Below are 22,331 nucleotides of genomic sequence, written 5' to 3'. Positions count from 1 at the left end.
TGCTTCTTTTTGATGCTTCCTTATTATTTTGCTTTGGGTTTTTATATTGTTGCTTATGATACTGCTCTTTGTTTTTGTACAGTGTACTTATTTTAAATACTTGCTGTGCACTTTTTTTTTTTAAACTGATGCTTCCTGTTTGCACTATACCTTTGCCACTGCAATGTTGCAAATTTCTCTGATGTGAGATGAATAAATAATCATAATTATGATCATCATTCAATCATATCGTTAGGCATAAAAACAATGTGTTTTTGGTATATAAATTACTGAACAGAAAGAAAATCATATTAAATATTCAATCAGTAGAACTTTAAATGTCCTATAGCCTTACTTAAAGGAGAACAGCGGCCATTTTCAAAATTCATACACGTGTTTCCTATGGTCTAAGACAGTCTAAAAATATTGGTCAAAATGAGCAACTCTCCCTCAAATCCAAAAACTAGAGTGCCACACTCAAACTTGTGATGTCACAGGATATGAAGTCACAAACTGCTCCATAGACAGTGTATTGGGAAAGATGTTAGAGATGGCACTGAGAGCACCCAGGGGGATGTTCTGAGAATGTGGGCATTTTCTGTTTGAGACCTGAGAACACTACAAAAGAATAAAGATAATTTGGGTATTTAAAAAAAAATCTAGGTCAACAAAATCAGGCTCCCATTCGTTGGCTATGGAGCAGCTCCAAACTATACTTGATGACATCCAAAGTTTGAGACTTACTTCTCTGGGTGCTGGCTTTGAGAGAATTTAGCTCATGATCACAAATGTTGACTGAACCTTCCTAAGCCATAGAAGATACTTACTGAAATTCTTAATTTAAGTGGTGTTCCCTTTTGAGCACAGCTAATGATGAAAAGGAAATAATTAGAAATCTGTTTACAGCAACACATCATCATTTTTAACCATACTTGAAATCTCAAGTCAAATGAGGCGGGGTGTAGCCTACAGATACTAGGGATATGATGTTCGATGCAGGTAATTAACACAAATGTCAGTTGTGTATTTTACTTTAAGGAGAAAAACATTTATTTTTACTGTGAGAGTCTGCGGGAGTAGGCTTCAATTAGGAACAGCTGACAGCAGCAGAGTTTGAAGGGCAGCAAGCAAGACAGGTCAAGTCTGTTATGTTTTAGATTTAAGTTAGACAGCTTTTGCTGAGGTCTAGTGATAAAGAAGGTTAAATGTTATGCTACAAAATTATCCAGTTAAAAACATCAGTGCTGCAGCTGTGACAATTCTGTCTTGTTTTATCAGTTTCAATATCTAATGAGCCTACAAGAAATGATTTGGAGTGTTGACAAATTCAGAATTAAAAACCTACAACAAAAAGCAATACTAACAAATTACAGGAAATGAGAGAGGGGAAATTATTTCATCAAATGCTAATATTAGAGAAACGTGTTAAATTACACATACAAGTAAAGACTGCATACTGCAGCTTTTACTTGAAGCATATTTTTTTGAGAACACTGCTTCATGCATTGAAAGATGCACTACACATCACAAACATTTTTGACTATATTTTATTTATTTTCTCATTTTTTTCCCAAATCTCCCTGTCTTGTATTAAACTATGTGATGTTTTGTGTATTGCAATGCTAAGCTAATTGGATTTAGGGCTGTTGACAGTACCTTTCCAATTTTTGTTATTCAGTCGTTGTTGGCATAAAGTACAGAACATTTCAAGTATTCATTCAATATTCCACACAAACATTTTAAACAGTGTCATTTCCAGGTTTAGAGTCTGCAGCCAGCGCTGCTTTAAACAGTCTTTTTCTCTCCAGATTCTCATTAGCCTTCCTCCTCTTCTCTTGTTTCCTCAGCTCAGACTCTTTCTTCTTTACAAGAACTTCACTGAGTTCTCCTTTATATACAACATCAAGTTTTTCTCTCATGATCTCCCGAGCACGCTTTCGATTTATGTCCACAGATCTGGTTTGATGGCACTGCAGAGGGAATGACACAAGAAATTAAATGACATGGTTAGTAAATCACATAATCTTGGTTGACAGAAATAAATATATTATTATATTATTATTATATTATTTTTAGAGCAGTTAAAAAGAACTTTTAAAACATGAATAAGTCCTTAAATTTCAATATCTGCATTTCCATGTCAACTGTGCATCAGTGGATGAATATCACACTACTACACGGACCTTTAGGTGAGACTGATTTATGGCAACAAATGTACTTTCACTAGAGTTGAAATTTAACAACTTAACTCTGATTTGGGTCCAAATATCTACCACACATGGACTGACAGACACCAGAGATGACAGTTACACACAGATGCATTTAAAGACAACATTAACCTTTACAACAGTCCCAGTTGGGATGTGCTTCAGCACCACACAGTTGCTGGTTTTGTTGGTGGCCTGTCCTCCGGGTCCAGATCCTCTCACGAACTGCTCATCAAGCTCGTCCTCGTTCAGGACAGGAAGGTCTATCAGGTCTTTTTTACCAGCCGCAAAAACACATGTCAGTCCAGGTGGGAGCGGCCTCAGCAGAGGAGAGTCACTGGGAGAGCCTCTCCACAAGAGCCGACAGGACACACTGTACAAACAGCTGATAGACGGGAGGAGCCGCGACATCTTTAAATCAGCATACAAAGTGACTGACAGCGCTGCATCACGTTTTACGTCACCACGACGAGAATATTAAGTATTTTACTAAAAACTTCTATCCATGTACGCAGGCTTTTATGTTTCCTGTCCGTGAGGTTGCATGTGGTGTTTATGTTCAGGTCTTCTCTTCTTCTACGTTTCTGTAATCAGTCAGCCAATCGGAAGGCTTTATGTTTTTCTTCGTGGCGAGTATGACAGGTCTTTGTCTACCCTCTGCCGCCATCTTGTGTCGGTGCGCTGAATAAAACCCCAACAGGTAGGACACTGCAAAAATGTTTTAAAGTTTGCGTTAATTCAAAGGCTCTGTGTGGCGGATATTTCGAAGGCATAACTTTGCGTGTATGATGGTTAAGACAGGAGAAATACCAAAGAAACTAAAAAATGCCAAAAATACCATCAAAGTCCTGTGAAGCATTTTGGATGTTTGGTGCCTGTTTTCAGTGAAGGATAATAAACACTCCATCATCAGGTGTGAATAAATTTTAATGTCCTCTATCTTTCTGTACATATAACAGTATTGTGTCAGATTACTTTGAAAGTCAGTTACTGAATACAAATTAATGGCTATTTTTGTAATTAGTAACTTATTTAAAAAGTAATATACTCTGAATACTTCAAAATCAATCATTGAAAATATTGCAATTTGTAGCCTTACAAAAAAGGATGCAACCACAAAATAAATAAATAAATTAATTAATTAGAAAATAAAAATACCAAATAAATAAATGCATAAATAAAATGAAATAATAAAAAAAAGCTCCATAAAATTTTCCTCTTCAAACAACTCAAAACATTTTCAGTGCAATTAAAAAACATTTTGTGGACCAAATTCAGCATTTACATTTGGTCATATTAAATGACTCCTGGTTATTACCAGTGGAGGGCTTGTCTAAAGAAACCCCATATGTCAGACATGCTTTGCATGAGTTGAAGGTCCTGTGTGTAGGATTTAGGCGCATCTATTGTAGCCTATATAAAATATCCATAAATATGTTTTTATTAGTTTGGAATCACCTGAAAATAATCCCACGAGGTCCGTCATGTTGTCCTAATTTTTTTGTTGTTGTTTTGTTTTTATTGATCATATTTAACCATGACAATTCATTGTGCATGTTGGTCTGCAGTAGCCCAGAACAGGTAAACCAAACACTGGCTCTAGATAGGGCCATTCATGTTTTGCATTGGCCACTGTTGTTCTCATACAAACTTGTCATAGGAAACAAATTTCAGCTCTGCAAACTAGATGACACCAAATCCTACACGACAGACGTGTAATACAGCATTTAGAATTGCCATATTTTACAAATGTAATCAGAAATGTGATCACATAATCCTTGACAACGTAACTATAATGTAATCATACTTTTTATGTATTCTGGTCTGACTTTATAAACTTTTTTCTGTAATCTGATTACAAATTCCCAATGACATGTAATCCATTATTACCTAACCCTGAATGACCTGGATATTCACACTCATACAAGTTATTTATTCACACATAAAGGTGATGATGATGATGATGATGATGATGATGATGATGGAGGACATAAACCTTCTAGGCAATGTGGAAAAAAACACACAAGCTGCAGCTTTTAAATTTCATGTGAGCTCAAAGAGGTCCCAGTGTGGCCCTATGTGTGTGCATTGTTTGTCTGTGATGAGCCTTTCAAGAGCTGTTACACTCTACATCTGAGAATGGGTAAAGATTAACTGTCTCTTTAGTGATGCTGATTTTCGATGGTGATGCTGGTGATCACGTTATTGATGATTATTTTCAAATGTCTGAAATGTAGACATCACTTGAAATGCCTTTTTTCACAGCAGACGCTTTGACTTGTCGTAGAAAGAAGCAAGTATACTTCTACTATCTACTTCAACTATCTACACATCTACATTTTTGAACATACCGAGCATAAACAGAGGGACAAGGATAAAGTGTCTTCTGTTGCAGGAGTGATTTAAAAGGTTTCTTTAGACCTTTTGGCTCCTTTTCTGACATAAAAACTGAATACTGTCAGAATCATATACAGTTTATGAAATCAGCTGCAACAACTGTGAATCTAAGCTGACTTTAGCCTCCATTATCTGTGAAGAATAAATCTGTACAGACAACTTCTAAGTCTACTGAGAGAAATGTTTCATAATTAAGAGACACATGACTGGATAGACTAATGATATAAACCTTCCTTTGAACACTAACAGGAGCATCAACCAGAGTGTAATGGAATGAAATAACGGATTAATTACCACTTCACCTGACAGTGCAGGTTAGCCGTTTCATTTATTAATTTGTAATTCACTTCACACATTACATTACACACTCCTTTTACTTTGCTTCATATTGTCTTATTCTGCACAAAACATTGCTGTTGAATCTAACACAGCAGCCTAAATTATGGCTTTATTATTTCCATTATTTACAGGCATCCATCACTGGGAGCAGTGCCAGACACAGTCTGTTGTAGATGATGAGAGATTCCTGCAAACATCCAATTACTGTAATAACGATGCCCATTTTAATGTCACAAATACTTTATTGTTTTTTTGCAAAGTAGTTATGGTGAGAACAAATGGATTGTGATGTAATGCTTCCTGCTCTCCCCCCTGACAATGACTATAATTAGTAAATCAGGAAACTATGTAGGTCACCAGGAAAAGACAATCTCTCCGATGACCTGTGATGACATCTCTCTGATATTAGGAGTGGAGGAGGTGCATTTCTAATTACTTGAACTTTATCATTAGTGCTCATGTTAATCTGACCTTCATTTTCATACAATATGACCTGTACTCTACATTTTTACTTGGATTTTGCAAAAGACTAAACCTTCCAGTAAAGTGCGACCTGCTGTATTTGTAAGAAATTTGCTTTATAAAAGTATCACGTGTTACTTTTTGCAACAGAAATTAAAATGTCTAGAAACTTAATTGTCAGTTTGTGGACCACAAGAACATTATTGTGTGGTAAAGTTCATTTAAACTAGTGTATTTAAAGCTTTGCAGTTTGTTCAGGACTGGTCATTATTGGTTTTTTGTTAGAAGAAAAAGAAAAAGAAGAAGCAATGCAGGTAACTAATGTTCTGCCATAGATGTATAATACAAAGATAAAATATCCTGTATAATTAATTTTGTAAAAAACAATATTACTAAGTGTATAAAGACTGTTAAGTGCTGTGTATAACTTACCTAAGAACACCTGTCCTTGCAGTGTTTTGTAAAGCATTCCTTAATGTGCTGCAGATTTGGTTGTGTAATATGTCGCAAGAAACATTTTCATATTTTTTTGCATATGCAAAATTTACAGTACCTGTGGATGCAGTGGTCGACATCCAATCAGTGACATCCCTGAGGTCTCCAGCATGCACCAATATGGAGGACAAAAAAAATCCCTCTCGAATCACGCCTTACTAATTAAGCTAGATGATGACAATAAATGCACAGTATCAAAGCAGATGTGCCTAAATACATTAAAATATATTAATGTGGGTAAGCTGAATAAAAGTAGGCTGTCTTTAACTGCATGCCAGACTATAAAGATTATTACAAGTGTTTATGAAAGTTGCATGACTGCTATACCTTTGTAACTTTACGTCCTTTAATGAACAGAAACCTGTGGCTGCGAGATACCACCTGTAATTCCGGTGTAGACCATACACTCCGCTGCCAGCAGAGGGAGTTCTACTATCGACACTGCCCATCTGAATGTCTGCGAGTCTGAGCTCCGTCAAGCTGCAAGAAGGAAAGACAAACACCGGCAAGAATGACATCCTACACAAATTTGATAAAAATTCAATTGATAAATTAATAATGATGTATCTAGCTTTATCTATAGCCCCAAAACTAAAGAAACACATTTCAAAATTATGAACGACATTTATCTTTCTGGAGAATTACTTAGACTACGTTTTAATATTGATGATAGTATCTGCTCATTTTGCGAGAGTAATAATGAAACCGCAGACCATATATTTTTCTGTGATTGTGTAATACATACATTTTGGCATGGCATTTACAAATAGATAAAAAAAAAAACCATCCTATCATTTCCAGCTTCTATTTCTATAGACAATATTACATTTGGTATTATCTTGAAAAAAATCCTTAAAACTGATAAAGGGAATAAAATCACAAAAGTTGGATAATATTCCAAAACAATTTCGCACTGTAGTAGATTACAGATACATTTATATTTCCACTTATGTCTGAACCAGAATACATTTATTGTCATTGTACAGGTCTATACAACGAAATTCAGTTGCAATACCTATGTAGAGCTAAAATAGAATAAAGATAAAAGACTGCATGAATAGATAGATAGTAAAATAAAAGCAATTAAGTCAAAAACATACACCAGTTCTTCAAACATGCATACACAGTACCTACGTGTGTAGATGTGAAAAGCTGTACAGACCTGCATGTATAGTGAGAATATTGCACTTAAAATAAGAGTATTGCACATGAATAAGTTAATGTGTGAAGCTATTTAATTTAATTTAATTATTATTTCCCTTTTTTGTTCAATATTACATTTCCAATCCGAACTTAATGTAAAAGCACTTCCATCGTATTCAGTTTTCATCTTGTATTGCAAGACGTTTACATTCAAATTAATTTATTTTAGTTTCCTAATAATACAAAAATAGTAAAAAATAATTTATATAAAAATAATTAGATAAAAATATATATTTGCTAAAAAAAAAAAAAAAAAGAATAATGAAATAAAACACAAACACCGGAAGTCATGCGACTAATCCTGCCGCTGTGTAACGTTCGTATTTTTATGACATTTATACAATATTTGTTTCATTTGACTAAAGTCTTGAATGAGAGACACTGTAGTAAAATTGTTGTTTAAGGAAACAAGGAGAAAATGTGTGTAAAATGTGGAAGAGGAGTTTTGGGACTGAAGTCACATTCCAACGGTTTCAAGGCAGACTTTTATTTTGAAAGCTGTACCGGAAGCCTTGATGTACCCGGGTTACCTTGACGGCATTTTATGTCGTGCCTGAAAGGACTGTGAAGTCTTGCCGCGGCTCAGACTTGAGGAGTGACAGCTTACGATGGCGGGTGCTCTTCATCTGGTCGCTCTTCGCGCTTCCCGGTTGTGTGGACGGTGGCGCGAGCCGCTGGACTGAGCTCACAGCCGTTACATTGTCGTCGCCCCGGACCAGCCCGACCGCCAACCCTGCTGCCAGGGTAGCTTGGATATTCAAGGACATTTTAACGTTACCATAGCTACTTTGGCCTTTCCCGTCGGTTGAGGAAACCCAACGTGTTGTTGTTCTCCGGTGCAATGATGTGGCCAGATTTTGTAAACACGGGCAGAAACGGCGGTTGATAGCATGTAACGTACTCCCGAGCTGATGATGTTTCTCTACGTGTCATCTCTACATGTTGTACCCGCACCCCTTCCTCTGCTGAAGGGCCAAACAAACGGCGACGTAAAGGAAATCAGTTGCTGACTTTCGATGCGTTCATCTTCATCATGGCATCGCTCCCAGACCTCAGCAAGTCGGCGGCTTTATCGTGCTGAGAGCAAACCGTGTCACCGGTGACAGCGGTGACCCCCCCAAAACGCGGATAAAAGCCGGTGAACTTTAATTTGCCGAGTGCTGGAGCGAGGTGAAGCAAGAGTTGTATCACTGGCATCAGGTCCAGGTATGTGATGAGCATTGCAAGCCATCAATTTGTCATTACCGTGCTGCCATGTTGCTAGGTAACTAACTGACGGTGGGTTTACTCCAGTTCAAATTTGATCATCCCCCATCCAGAGATGCAACGTCACGTTAAGTTAATCTAACTTTACAAGGGTTTAACACCATATGCTGCCATTATATTAGTTTAGACTCACTCTATCTGTCGCCTATGGCCTGAAGAAGTGCAGCATGTTTTCCTGCTCTCGTGTCATGGCCCTGTTGCTGTCACACAGGCATGCTTGGTAAAGCTGGTGAAATGTTCATCTCTGTATATCCAGACTGTAAGCTGTTATTATACACTGCATTTGATAACAAGTTGACGTAGAAATGACTGGAATCATTGGTGGATAGTTCAGGCTCCGTGTTCTTGCTCTTTTGGTACACTCTCCATTGATAACTATGTGTGAGAATTTATTTACGACCCTGCTGCAAATAGAGCACATCTGCCTAACCATCATTTAGACCCCACTCAGAAGGTGAGGTTTGAATTGTGAAGCAGACTTTGGCTACAGTTAGCTTGTTTTTGACTTCGCTAAAAATCTGCATGCCACAAGCCTGTTTTTTATCCCCTAGGCTCATATCTGTTTCAACATTACTTTATGATTTTTCAGCATTAAGAGTCACTCTACTTGACTCAGCAGGGCCTGGGTGAGTCATTGAGGCAGTGCTGACTCTGAGGCTGTGGCGTCTGTTGCCCAGATGATGGCTCTGCTATGAGGGCAGGGGCTGCCACACGGCCACTTACACCACTGTGACCCCCTGCTTAACTCCCAACATTGTGTGTCTTTGAATTAGCATTGCAATGTAAGACTAGTTCTGAGTTGGATCTGTGCTTCCTATGTGGGCCACAGGCTGATAAGCGCAAGATGTACTTGCAGTGTGTTGACAGAGAGGGAAATGCAGGAGACACAAATGGTGATAGGTTATTGTGTTGTTTCTGTGCCTGAAGAATATTGCACTAGGTGAAAGCTCTCTTTAACATGTTAAAACATGTGTCCTGCCTCATTGAAGCCTTAACGGTTGTGAGGGTTGTGTAACACATTCCGCATCAGCTGCTCTGACATCTTAAAGATTATATTGGTTTTGGCATTTTTGACTAACATGAAAGCAGAAATCGGAGTGCTGAAGTTCACTCTAAGTGCAGTTCGTGAAATATAGATTTTTATGCACTCTCTCCTGAGTTGAATTACAGGCGGTCTTTGCTTTTTTCTACAGAGATTGTTCTCCTCTGAGCCACTTTTGGTTTTTGACTTTTAGACTGTCTTATTAATTATGCTCCCCATTTCTGATCTGAAACATCATGCATAGCTGCTTTTAGTGCTGAATGTGATGATCACTCCACAAGAGCTGCTGTTGGCCTGCACTGTATTTTCTCTTGCAGTTCATTTTGTGTCACAAAGAACTTCACCATAAACACTTTGCTGATGTTGCTACTTGTTGTTCAGTCACTGAAGTGCTGCTGTGATGATTAATGGCAAACTGCATGAAGTGGAGGCCGTTGATATCAGCATTACCCAGAATTCAAATCCTCTTCGTGTGACTGTGCACCGCCCCCTTTTTACCGGTCATACCTGTTATGACCTCTAAGACACTGGAGGTTTCTTAACTATAAACATGGCAGCCTAACCAGTTAAACGGTGGCGGACTTCCTTTCCTTCAACCAACCAACCAACATGAACGCACTCTCATAAAAACACATGTACATGGGCAGGGCTGTGATGACATGCAAATTGCTAAATCTCTTCAGTGACTTTCAAGCTCGAGAAAAATATGTCTCCTTTTGTCCGTCTATTTGTAACTGAAGACGATGTATTCCTGCAGGCAAAACTGTAGCTGAAGAAAATTAAAAGTACTTCTATGAAACTGAGTATTCAGAGTATTTGATATTGCAATTCGGGCCCAGTCACAATGTCCAGCCTAATTAAATGTGCTCTGAGTGTAATTGATGTCAGCTGTGTGCTCAAAATGTGAGTGCACAATGGCACAAGGACTCAAAATGTTCAATGAAGAAGGGAACTATTTTTCAACTCGTGGACAATAAATGCATGTCACAGACTTCTTGCTGCCATGTACACTTTCTATGTTTTTTAAAAATGATTTCCCTTTCCATTGTCGTTCTTACCATTACCATTCTCTCAAGTACGTTCTGCAGCATTGCAGACACGCTGATACACAGAAAGGTGCCTATGGGGCTCAAAAAGTGTTTGAGGGAGCTCAAGCACTAACTGGTTTTACCCTCAAACATAAATACAGCACATGGCTATATTTGCAAGTCTGAGTTAGGCCTGCACAAAATATTGTTGTTTTTTTATGGTCATTGTGATGTCAACTTGCCTGATAAACACATTGTGAAAGACTGTGATATAGCACTTTGAATATAGTAACAACTTCTTGAAATACATTCTGTCTGTAGGCGCTAGTTTGTCTGATACACGCCATGTTTGTTACTCTCTTGCCAATCAGCTATATAACCCTCACTGTCCTTTATTTGGTCAGAATCTGCACACACGCGAGTGAGGTTTATTAGACTAGTGCTGCTGTACTCCTCTGCATGGTTGAGGGAGGAAGGTGCGATAAGATGAGTGTGAGAGACAACATGGCACAAGCACAGGTACTGTGCAAGTCAGAGTCAAGAACGGAGCACCACTGAATATCCATTTAGTAATTGCAAGTAATATTGTCATTGTGATATGCAAAAATGTTACTGTGCAGCCATACTGTGGGGGCAGGCGTTGGGAATGGACGATGCTTTTAGACAGTTTTAACTCCTCATGTGTAATCACTCTAATCCTATTGGCAGTACTCTGACTCATTTTAATTTTTAGATTCCCTTAAAGGCTTTTTTTGACATTAGACTTTTATAACTTTTTAGGTCAATAATGCTTTTCTAATGTGATTTAAAAAAGCCTAGCAACTACCAAAAACAACAGACACACATCATTTTGATTTCTGTAATTACTTCGATTGTTTCACCGTCCACCATTTCTGTTACTGGGGGATTGTAACTACAAAGAACTTGCATTCATACTCTCTGGTAACTGGGGATAGCTACTGGTGATGACAGATTTTTTATTCTCTTCCTGTTTTGGTTGCACAATGGTTGAAGCACTTTGTTTGCGCTGTAACCCAAACCTTCATTTTCCTGGGAGATTGTACCTGGTTGCAGACAGAATTGCATAGTGAAAGCTAGGCTTATAGCAAACCAACCTACACACTGATGGTCTTGTTATCTATAGCTGTTACACTGAGCAATCAGTATTTACTTCATAATGATTAGTTAAAGCAAAAAAAACTTGTCTTTAAGTAAGAGCACCAATAGCAGCATGTTGCCTATATTATTGTTATTTTGGGTTGACATGAGCTTAATTGATTGTAACTGGGTCGATGTTGATTAAATTTGGCATCTGTGATATCCCTCCCTCAGAAAATGGCTCACCAGAAGACTTTTTATTAAGCAAGTTATTTTAACAGATTTCAAATATTCATTCAGTATAAATATTGTATGAGTGATTTCCTGGAAAATTAGATTTGTAGCTTCAGGATTGCAAATTTATTCGTAGCCATGTTCATACTGAAGTCTGACACAGTGGAGATGTGAAGTTGTCTAAATTTAGTGGTTCTGTATTTCTAGGATACCCATACATGGACTCGTACATGTTGTTCTGGTTTCAGTCAGTGATTTTATGATTCTGTTGCAGAGCACTTCTTTACTGTGGAGACATAATGTAGAGTTTTATTTTTGTGAATGCATCGTAAACCAAGGAATCTTACTGGAAGACAGTAGCTGAGAGGCTGCAACCTGATAGCACTTAAACTCTCAGGTGTCTCACTTGAATCTAACACACCAAACAAACACAGTATCACACACGGAGATTATGAATCAGCCCATTGACATGTGGCTTGTTAAGTTTTTTTGCACCATGTTCACCAGTTGTATTTGTTGAATTAAAGCTATTCCAATGCTGTTTTTGCTCACACAAAAAGCAAATTGGAGACACTGCGATGGCCTTATTGATAAATGAGGATAATAATTTCTAACCACACTCATATACTATGCTAATGTTTGCTCATTTGTGTCACACAGGTCTCTTTGCATAAGACTAAAATTACCCACCACCCCACTTGTGTTATACAGTTACTGAAGTGCCTGACAACCTCCTGATGGTCAGGAGGAAAAAGCTGTGAGAATATGTAAATATACTATGCTGTATGTCTGAGTGACTGTGGAGTGGAAAATTCCTGACAGAGCAGCCCTCAGCATGTGAGCATGTTTTTCTTTTTTTATTCTTACATGTGACAGGTATTCTGTTCTCCTGCTTTCGGTTGTGTTATGATTGTCTTACAGTACAAGTCAACAATCCTGTCCTTATTAAGAATGCAGGTGACAAAAGAGCTTACAGCCATTGAGTAGTAACATTCAAGCTGAGGAAACGAGAGGACGCACTTCCTGTCAGTTAAAGTTGGAGTGACGTATGCAGCTGCTCACCACATCTTTTGGTTCCATGTCTGTACTATTTGAGCTTCTTATCAGATGAGATTGCTGTCACAGGAAGAGAAACATCAGGTACAAACAGAAATATGAGCGACATGAGGCTTAAATAAAGTTTAACATTTTTGCACAGCATGACTGTTGTAAAATACTGTACATGTTGCGCAATCTCACATCTCCTTTGATTTTGTAAAAACCCACTGAACTGTTGTGTAATATTGGTGTTGTAATATCTCCAGTGCAGTTTGGTTGTCAAAGCAAGAGGACTGGTAAAGTCTCATTAACTTAGACCAGATTGTGGACTATTTTGGAAATCTATCACTTGCTGATCTCCTGAGTCTTGTGTCCCATCCTCCATATACACGCAATCACTGCCACTCCCACCCAAGACAGGGTGTCAGTGATAAGATGCAGTGGCAGAGAGTGGCATAGATTGAGCAGCTGTGCAGCTAGGGATGCTCCAATCCGACTTTTTCAGTCCCAGTACCAATGCCAGTACCTGGGCTTTGGATATCGGCCGATACAAGTGCAATAGCAGTGTTTAATTTATAAGCTGTATGCTTCACTGTGAGGAAGTGACAGAGGTCATTCTTTTATGTGTTAGGGCCTTTACGCACCAGTAGTCAGCCATTGGTCAATGTGAGCTGTTGATGAGCATCCGTCATCCTAGTTTTTGCGGTTTGTCCCACGCTGTTGGCCCTAATTGGCCCTTGTTGCCTGTTTTTTGGCCAATTCAGCCCGTTGAATTGATGTTACAGAGACGGCAGAGTCCATCAGTGAATGAAATCACTCTGATTGGCAGGAAGAGAAACAGAAGTGAGGAAAGTAAACAAATGGCTAAAGTCAAGGGGGAGCGAGATCGAAACGAACAAAAAAGCGCAGGGTAAATAGTCTTTTTTCAAAAAACAAAAAGTGGGTTGTGTTGTGAATGTGCTAACTGGCTAACTTGCGTCTTGTGTTCATCCTGTCAGACTACCACTGCCTACCAGTATGGAGACTTGTTTCCTTTCACACAGGCACAGAACGCACGTGCCTGTTGGCGGTTGTTAATCTTTGTGGTTGTTCAAGTGCGGCTTTTTGGCTTAAACTCACACGATGTCAGCCTTCGTTGCCTCTAGTTCTTTGATGTCTGTGTGATGTCTGGGCCTTCAGGCATCATCAGGCATGACTTAGACATTGTGTTCCTAACTTTGTAAAACAAGCATAATGTAGAAAAACTTGAACTCGTCAGTATTTACTTTGATGATTAATAAATTAAACCTGATGAGCCTCAGTTGAATATATACGTTTTATTTCAACACAAATCGGATCCGAGAAGCTCTTGGTACAGCACAAAGACATACCAAAAACTTAAAATGACAGAACAATGATTCAGCCTTATACAGTGTACTTCACACATCATACAGATCTGTTCAACATTAGAGTCTGAACATCCACAAGGTCCTCATCTTACAGCAGCTTGTCCTTCAGACACCCTGGAGCTTCCTCACATGCCTGCATGCAGAGGGTGAAGGACTGAGGCCTCTGAAAATACCCTAACCATGACCATGGACCAGCTATAATTATTCATGATGTCACATACTTTCATCTTTAATAATTTCCACACAACAAAAAGTAACAAATAAATACATAGATATAAATTTACTCAAAATTCTTTGTAAACATTTTGTGCAAATAGGGATTTAAATTCCAGTATTAAATAATGAAAGCTGAAAGTGTAAACATAGAATATCTGATATCAGATATTGGATATCTGATATCAGATATCTGATATCAGTATCAGATCAGCGCATCCCTATTATAAACAGTAAAGAACATTTTCTTTTTCTTTTTTAACAATAGATCACTCACTTCTTTTATTCTATTCTATTCCATCTATAAAACAGACAAGCTTGTACTAGTACAATCTCTCTGGGGCTCATTTCTCACAGTTGGTGAATTGTTCATACGCTTGCATTAGCCAGTCTCCTGAGATATCTCTGTTAGGATATTAGAAAAGTCAATTTACTCTACAGCTTGGCATATGATGTAGGAATACAGTTTGCTCAATGAGCTTTCAGAGAGACACTGAAGGCATTTAACTGGATTCACAACAAGCCTTTCGTGTTATCTCAGACTTTTTAGTCCAAGTTATTTTTCCCACAGCTGATAACTCCCGGGTACAATAACTCATGTCGTGTTGGCGTCATTTATTTGACAGTCAATGGAGACTGATTTTTATGTGCACTGACAGGACTGGGGGGGATTTTAAGTCATGAGTGTGTTTTATGTTAGAACTTTTAATACAACAGTGAAATTAAGTGTTAAATGATAAACAAAGCAACTTTATAAAATATCCTTTGGTCTTTATTTTCTACCAGAAGACATGGCATGAACTCTAGCAGTGCTAGAGCAGGAACTCTATTCACTGTTAACATAATATGACAGGGTGGTTTTAAGAGGAAACTTTAATGTTTTATCTTGAAATACAAACATGATTTAAACAAAAGAAATGGTGATAATAATACATGTGATTGTTTTAGGCCTGGAAGTTTCCATTCAAATTAACTGGTCCCCAGTACTGAGCTGAAACACTGTCATGATCAGCTCGACATCTGCTTTGAAATTAGATAATGATGACGTAGAGATGAGGAACATTACTTCCTGCACATACACACTTGGGCTTACACTGCATAACGCCAGGTTGATTGTAGGAGTATTTTGTCTTATAGTTGTTTACCTGCTATTTGTTATTGTTTGCGAAATTTATAAATCACCACACATGTACCATGAAGAGCTCTATAATCTACAGCATACAGCACCTTCTGTCCTTAAACCCAGGCTACATGATTGGCACATGCTTCTGTGTTGCAATACTTTTGTGTTTCAACTATTTTGAGTCATGTCAGTAAGCTAAACTGACATGGATGCACAGACAAATCAGTCATCTGCCCAACTTCATAGTTAGGCATGTAATCTGGATTTTTTGGGGCTGATACATTTATAGATTTTCAGTAAACCCTATCTGTTGATATGTTGCTGGGGGGTTTTTTCTCGCCATTGCATGTGTTGGTGGCGGGCAGCTACACAGATATCATTTGTTGCATCTGCCTGACACTTTGAAAAAAAAAAAAAGGCAGAGCTACCAGTGAACTGATCTGTCTGTGCATCCACAGTTTAGCTTACTGTCATGACCCAAGATTGTTGAAACACAAACTTGATGCAACACAGAAGCATGTGCCAGTCATGTAGCCTGGGTTTAAGGGCAGAAGGTGCTGTATGCTGTAGATTATAGAGCTCTTCGTGGTACATATGTGGTGATTTTAGGCATCATGAGTACAATTAACATGACTTGATGAGCCTAAACAATCAGGTATTGACCCCTCTCAGTGTTGCAAATTATGTTGTGCGTCATCAGTCATCCTCACCAGCAGGGATGCATAAATTGAAATTGGATTTTTGCAGATATCTGTTATGCCAATATTTTCCAACTAATTTTGGCCAACTGTCGATGCAGATACCCATATATGCACGTGTTTTTTTTCTACCTGCTTGCAGAGAATATCAACTCTCTTGTAGTGGAATTAATATATTATGCCTACTTTTATTGTGTTGGCAGATTCAGACATAAAATACAATGCTTTTCAAAATGTGCACATTAACAGGGGAAAATAAGACGACATAAATCATATGTAAAACATGCCATATTTATCTTTATGTAACATTTTCAAACAGAGCTATAAAATTTATCCTGCTTTACAGCCTTGACTGACACTTTCACAACCAGAGCAAACTAAACCTACCTTCACTAATTAAAGTCAAATAATAAAAGCGCCATCTTATCGGCCTGTCATATGAGCTGAAATGTTCATTTCAGGCCAACGCCGATGTTTCATTTTAAAGCTTCTATCTGCTGATATTGAGGATGTGCCGACACTATTGTGCATCCCTACTCACCAGCTTGCAGAACTGAGCACCATCTTTTTCCATTCTTATATTTAGAGCTAATATTAAGCAACTTTGACGACGGGCACATTGGCTTGTGCATCCCTATTGGGAGTGATGCAAATAATTTCTCAGAGCTCCCCAAAGTATCCAGTAACATATCTGTGGAAACCTAAGATTAGCATGGGTGCCTTCTCAATCGTTAGGGCACCCACAGGGGTTTGAAGCAATCTTGAAAAACATTCTTCTACAATTTGTAATGTCGTCTTAGGGGAGTATAGGGATGCACTGCCAGCTGGCTGGTTATCTGAAGGTCTAATTTTTTCTTTTAATTCATCTTCAGCGGACAATCAGGCGTCATGACGGTATTTCAAATGAGCCTCCATCATGCACCTGGGTGCCAGCCAAGTGCTGAATGGAACATTGTGTTTTCTCTGCACCTCGAGCTCCACAGACTCTGTCCTTCTTCCCCAGCGCACCCTCCCACCTCAGCTCCCTTGAACAAAGCAGGTGATGCTAATGTTGGTGTTGAGCTGTTGACAGGGACAACAGGGGTACAACCTGTCCCCACCCATCCCTGATGAGCCAGCTGATGAATGGCACATCACTGCTAATGCTCCTACAGCACCGTTGTCTGGGAAATGAGACAAAGATGAACGCTTTGTGCGGGCTCTGCCATGTCCCCGTCCCTTTGGACACCAGTTTTTCTGGCAGTGTGGGTGGAACTGAAAGAGCTGAGGTCTTTTTATAGCAGTCGACCACCTTCCTGTGTCCTTACTTGAGTTTCATTTTATGGAAGAGGAATGAAGTCTGTTTATGTGCTTCCTGTCAGGGGAGCGGGGAGTTGTTTCATGGTGATATTCATCAGGCTTGTGCACAGAGTGACATCGAGACACTGACACACACCGGGAAACTTTTGGCTTAAGCAGAAAGATGTGATAATATCTGCTTCTATGAGGCAAAGTCCTGATAGATGAGCTAATCTAATCTGCAAGGAGCATAGTCTGCTGTGAATTAGAAATGCAGCTTGCACCACCCAGTCACTGAAGTGCTGGATAATAGACTTATCCCTGACGCCTTTTTTCAGGTGTCCACATTAATTGTGAGGCTATCGTTGAGCATCAAAGTCTATAAATCAGATTTTTATCTGAGCTATTTTACTACTAATCCCTTCACTTTTCCTTTGCATTTCTCTTGTGTTTCGTGTCAATGTGGACCATATATGACATCTTATATTTGTTTGTGTTTTGTTGTACCCCAACCCCCAACCCTCGCAGCGCTCTTTGACTCACATGGATCATGTAAAATGAAAGCGACAGTGCTGCTTCATGTTACTTTACCCACGCTTCCATCGGCGGCAGACACCTGATTTCTCTGAGGCTAAAAATAGACTCCTTCAGACCCTAACTCCCCCTCCTTACTGCCCCCTCATCTCTTTCCCTTTTTCATCCTTGAGTACAGGCTTTTATTGGGAAGTCTCTCTGCGTTATGCCCTTTCTTTGCTTCCATATGCCACACAAAGCTCCACATCTTCATTCACAGGGGTGTGTTTCTGTGTGAGATAGACATTAGAATCCTTTATGGTATGAGACTGATAGAGAGTTTCTGTTTTTCACAGCTCAGATAAGAAAATCCCAGAAGGTGATAAAGCCCAGTTTTCCACAGAGCTGAAACCTGACCTCCCTACACATCGAAATGTTAGCCAAAGTCATAGGACCATGAGCATCTTTGAAAATGGCCTTTTATGGTCAGTATGAGAGACAGCTTCTGTCTTTGGTCACTGGGCAGAACACTTTGGGAAGCCTGCATTATTCGTGCTGCAAAAGAGGGTTTGAGGTATTTCACCAAAGGGCAGTAGACGGCCTCAGCTTTCTTTCTTTCTTTCTTTTTCTTTCTTTCTTTCTTTCTTTCTTATCATTGACAGTTAATTAGCCTTGATGCATGGTGTCCTCTTAATAAACACAGGCCTATTTACTGAACTGATGACTCTGTGATTCAAATTTCTGTAAACCAGAAACGCAAGACTGATAGACGAACACAGTATATATACATCATCTGAGACGGACAGAGATTGTTGTGTTAAAATCAGAGTTGTGGTCGTCCTTATAAATTTATTGATGTGGGACTTTGAGAGTCAGTAATGAGAGGTTAGTTGTATATAACCGTACCTCTCTGGATGGCAGCTGATTTGCGAGTTACTCTGTCTGGTAAAAAATACACATTAAACACCATTTTAACTTTCCTCTGTCTCCTTGTTTTTCACACTGTTCCTCTAATACACTTTGTGTGTGATGCTTACGTATTTTCTGTTCCTCTGTCTGTCCCCAATTCATACAAGAGTTTTCAGATCCAGTTTTCTCTCAGCTACTAGATCATGAGAAATTGGGGCATGAAGACCCATTTCTTCCCAAGGATTCAATAAATTCAATATTGGTGTTCTCCTGTGTTTCTCCACATTCTTCTCACTCACTACTGGATTGAGTTGTACGTGGTCCATTAGGTTAATTTTAAACCAGATGAAGGAACTTGCATCATAACTGCATTGGGCATTTTTAATCCTAGGAGTAATACAGGCAGAAGCAGGGTTGTCTTGACATTATTTTTAACACGTGCAGTATTAGCACTAAGCAGAAATTACTTTTAAACCAGCATGTTTGAACTGTAAAGACCACATGTAGCCTGCTGTATTTAGGCCTGTGCCTTAGCTTATGTGTGTCACACCCAACACTGTTTTTTCTTCATTGCCTCTGTTAAATATAGAATTTCCACTTGCATACAGTATATCAGAGCAGCATATATTTAGGATGACAATACATCAGAATCAGTGAGGCTGCTGCTGTAGCCAGAAGACAGAAACCAGAGTGCAGTGGAAACGATCCAAGGTGGGGAAGAACAGAGGCTGACAAAAGTGAAAGTGGAGACAGGAGAAACAGGAGAAAGAAGTATCAGCCCCGGCAGCGCCTGGTCTCTACTTTCCTCGTCACTCTGACTTCATCTTGGCAACCAATAAGGAAAGAGCCCTCTGTGTCTCCATGGTAACCCCCCGTTCAAGCAATGATGGAGAGGATAAAGGGGCAGGAAAAGGAATACATTTTGGCCTCAGGCGAAACATTTTTCTTCACAAGTTTTGTAGAATATAATCCATTTCATTTCTCTTCTTCGACACAGTTATTCAGGAAAAGTTGCATTGCCAGTTATCGGTGTGCTAATGACGTCTTTTTGTGTGGGAATCAAAAAATAGACTCATCAAACAGGGAAAAACAGTTTCTATTTACAGTTTACCATTTGATTTTATATACTACAACTACATTTTTCCAGTGGCCACAAAACTGCCACTATTTTCTGAAGTGTAACATGCTATAAATGACATTTGCTGCTTAAAGGGATATTTCACCCTCTTATCTGTAGTGCTGTTTATCAATCTAGATTGTTTTTGGTGTGAGTTGCTGAGAGTTGGAGATATTGGACATAGAGAAGTTTGCCTTCTCTTGAATATAACGGATCTAGATGGCACTCAGCTTGTAGTGCTCAAAGTGCCAAAAAAATACCTTTGAAAAACTCAGCAGCAATGTCTCTTTCCAAAAGTCATGACCTGGTTACCCCATATAATCTGCAGACCTTGTTGTGAGCAGTTTAAGGTGGGAAGTATTTTTTTTTTCTGCCGAACTACACCCTGACACTACACCTTTGGTTGTGGGGTGAACTGTCACTCAAGTTTGCCTTTCTTTTCTTTGTGTAAGGCTTTTGCTGTCAGAGCTTACACTTAACTTTTATCCATAAACCTTCAATTTCCAGATATGAGAAAAGCATACCAAAAATAAGAGTTAGTTAATTTTTGTTTAGTTTACATTTGATTTTTTTTTTACTGTTTTATCTCAAATGCCTACTTTAAGCTCCTTTTAAGTTACCACAAACTAGCTTACATGCCAACCCGCTTGCATTCTGCCATTGAATGATAATGTAGGTATCGCCCTACTGCAACAACAACTCGCAGCCACGTCACTGTAGTATTTCATAGTCAAAGCCACTTTGCACTTTTGTGAGAGATCGCTAACGGCAATGATACTGGAAACCCATTAGTCGTTATTCCTCCAAGCCTTTGTGCTATCAGTGGTGAGCAAGCACTCAGCAACAGGCTCCACATTGGCAGGAAGGCCTTGATTTGAATCAGCATCTTGTTGCTACCAAACACTCGCAGAGGGGCTGATGGAGATGTTTGACAGAGATTGTCTGAATCTGCAAAAGCATTTCCTGCCCTGTGTTCTGCAGGCTACATGAATAAGCTAATGGGACGGACAAAGTAGCGATGTTTTCCTTTCCTGTATCTGCCCGAGTTACATAAGAGTGCTCTCTGCACAGATGATATAGGCTGTGTGAGCGCTCAGAGAGAATGACAGCGAGGGGGGGATCCTCATTTAACCTTGGCATGTAACTGATTAATCCAAGTGTAATTTGCATATAAGGTCATCTAATTTTGGATTTCAGAGTGAAGAGTGGTGTTGATTAGAGATAGCGTTGGTATGTAATACGCCCATTTTGGAAAACGGTGGGCTGATGAGCACCACTAAGGCATAAGAAGAAAACAATGGCTTCATTTATTAAAGCAGCTTAAAGTTCTCAACAGTCACTGGGCACCAGATTTATTTATGTAGAATTTTAATTACTTGCTGTGTGGGTATCTAATCTAAACTTTAGTTATTTACCACTGGTTCAAAACCTCAGATGTCGTAAGGTTTACTGATCAATGTACGGCTATGTATTGGAGGTTATTTAGAAAAAACAGAAATAGCTGCTCATTGTAAGGTGATACTTTATCTTATAACCATTATTTGCTGTGACATTTTCAAGCAGTAAAATGACAAGTTTTGACATGCTTTATATTTATTTTTTGCCATAAATGTTAAGAATGGCTTACCTAATCTGTACGCTGGTTTAATCTCAGTTAGTGGATGATTAACAATTTGTATAGCTTGTTTGTTTTTTTTATCTCTTGCTCTGTATTTAATCTTTGCGAAGCTCTGCTCTCCTCACAATCACCTCTTTGTCTGCACTTGGTGGTGGTTCTTGATCGTTCTCTCCCCGTGTAAACAAGACTCATTTTTAGAAGCAGTTCTTACTTGCAGGGCTACTGTAGGAGGAAGAGGACGAGGAGAAGGAGGAGGAACACAATGGAGGAGATGCTCACAGGGTGTGAGTATTTTTAGCTTCCCCCTTGTACAGCAATGATGAGTAAAGAACAAGGGCATGTTGTGCATCCCACCTCCTTAGCCTGTGGAGGAGCTCGGGCCCGGACAGGAGGAGTGATGGCCTCCTTCATAGGAGCTTACTGTATTTACAGTATGTGGCGCAAGATGACACACTACTATTTATTGTGACTTTGTTATCCCCTGCATTTACACGATCACACCGTTCTGCTGGCAAATGGCAGTGCTCGTGGCACCGTTTCCTCATGTTGCAGCATTTTTTTTGTGGCACTCTCATCTCTGATAGTAGTAGATCTGGTCTATGGAGATCACATTTCGTTGCATCTACATTTGTGTTTTTTGTTAACTCAGCCTCAGTTCACATTGAGTCTGTTGTGCAGACTAAATG

The 22,331-nt window shown here is 39.1% G+C and overlaps 2 protein-coding genes across 7 annotated transcripts in view; one reads left to right on the top strand and one right to left on the bottom strand.

Moving 5' to 3' along the window:
- Window positions 1-1,510: 1,510 nt before the first annotated feature.
- Window positions 1,511-2,753, bottom strand: mtrfr (mitochondrial translation release factor in rescue). Its single transcript, XM_049578723.1, has 2 exons — window positions 2,319-2,753; window positions 1,511-1,949 (listed from the first exon to the last, which is right to left on the bottom strand). Exons 1-2 carry the CDS (start codon window positions 2,595-2,597, stop codon window positions 1,719-1,721), a joined length of 510 nt encoding a protein of 169 aa, XP_049434680.1. The 5' UTR covers window positions 2,598-2,753; the 3' UTR covers window positions 1,511-1,718.
- Window positions 2,754-7,613: 4,860 nt separating this feature from the next.
- Window positions 7,614-22,331, top strand: part of LOC125889645 (membrane-associated phosphatidylinositol transfer protein 2-like) — a 57,455-nt gene continuing 42,737 nt past the window's right edge. For all 6 annotated transcript variants that reach the window (XM_049577678.1, XM_049577677.1, XM_049577675.1 and 3 more), the window contains exon 1: window positions 7,614-8,288. The gene's annotated coding sequence lies outside the window, so the exon portion shown is untranslated. The remainder of the gene's footprint in view (window positions 8,289-22,331) is intronic.

Source organism: Epinephelus fuscoguttatus, linkage group LG6, assembly GCF_011397635.1.
Source record: "Epinephelus fuscoguttatus linkage group LG6, E.fuscoguttatus.final_Chr_v1".
NCBI classification, from domain to species: domain Eukaryota; kingdom Metazoa; phylum Chordata; class Actinopteri; order Perciformes; family Serranidae; genus Epinephelus; species Epinephelus fuscoguttatus.
This window is presented reverse-complemented; position numbering and strand designations above follow the sequence as displayed.

Bases quoted from the DNA above. Each gene is read 5' to 3' on its own strand.
- mtrfr (XM_049578723.1), bottom strand. From the start codon at position 2,597: ATGTCGCGGCTCCTCCCGTCTATCAGCTGTTTGTACAGTGTGTCCTGT. The intron at 1,950-2,318 runs GTTAATGTTGTC...TTCCCTCTGCAG, and splicing joins CAACTGGGACTGTTGTAAAG to TGCCATCAAACCAGATCTGT.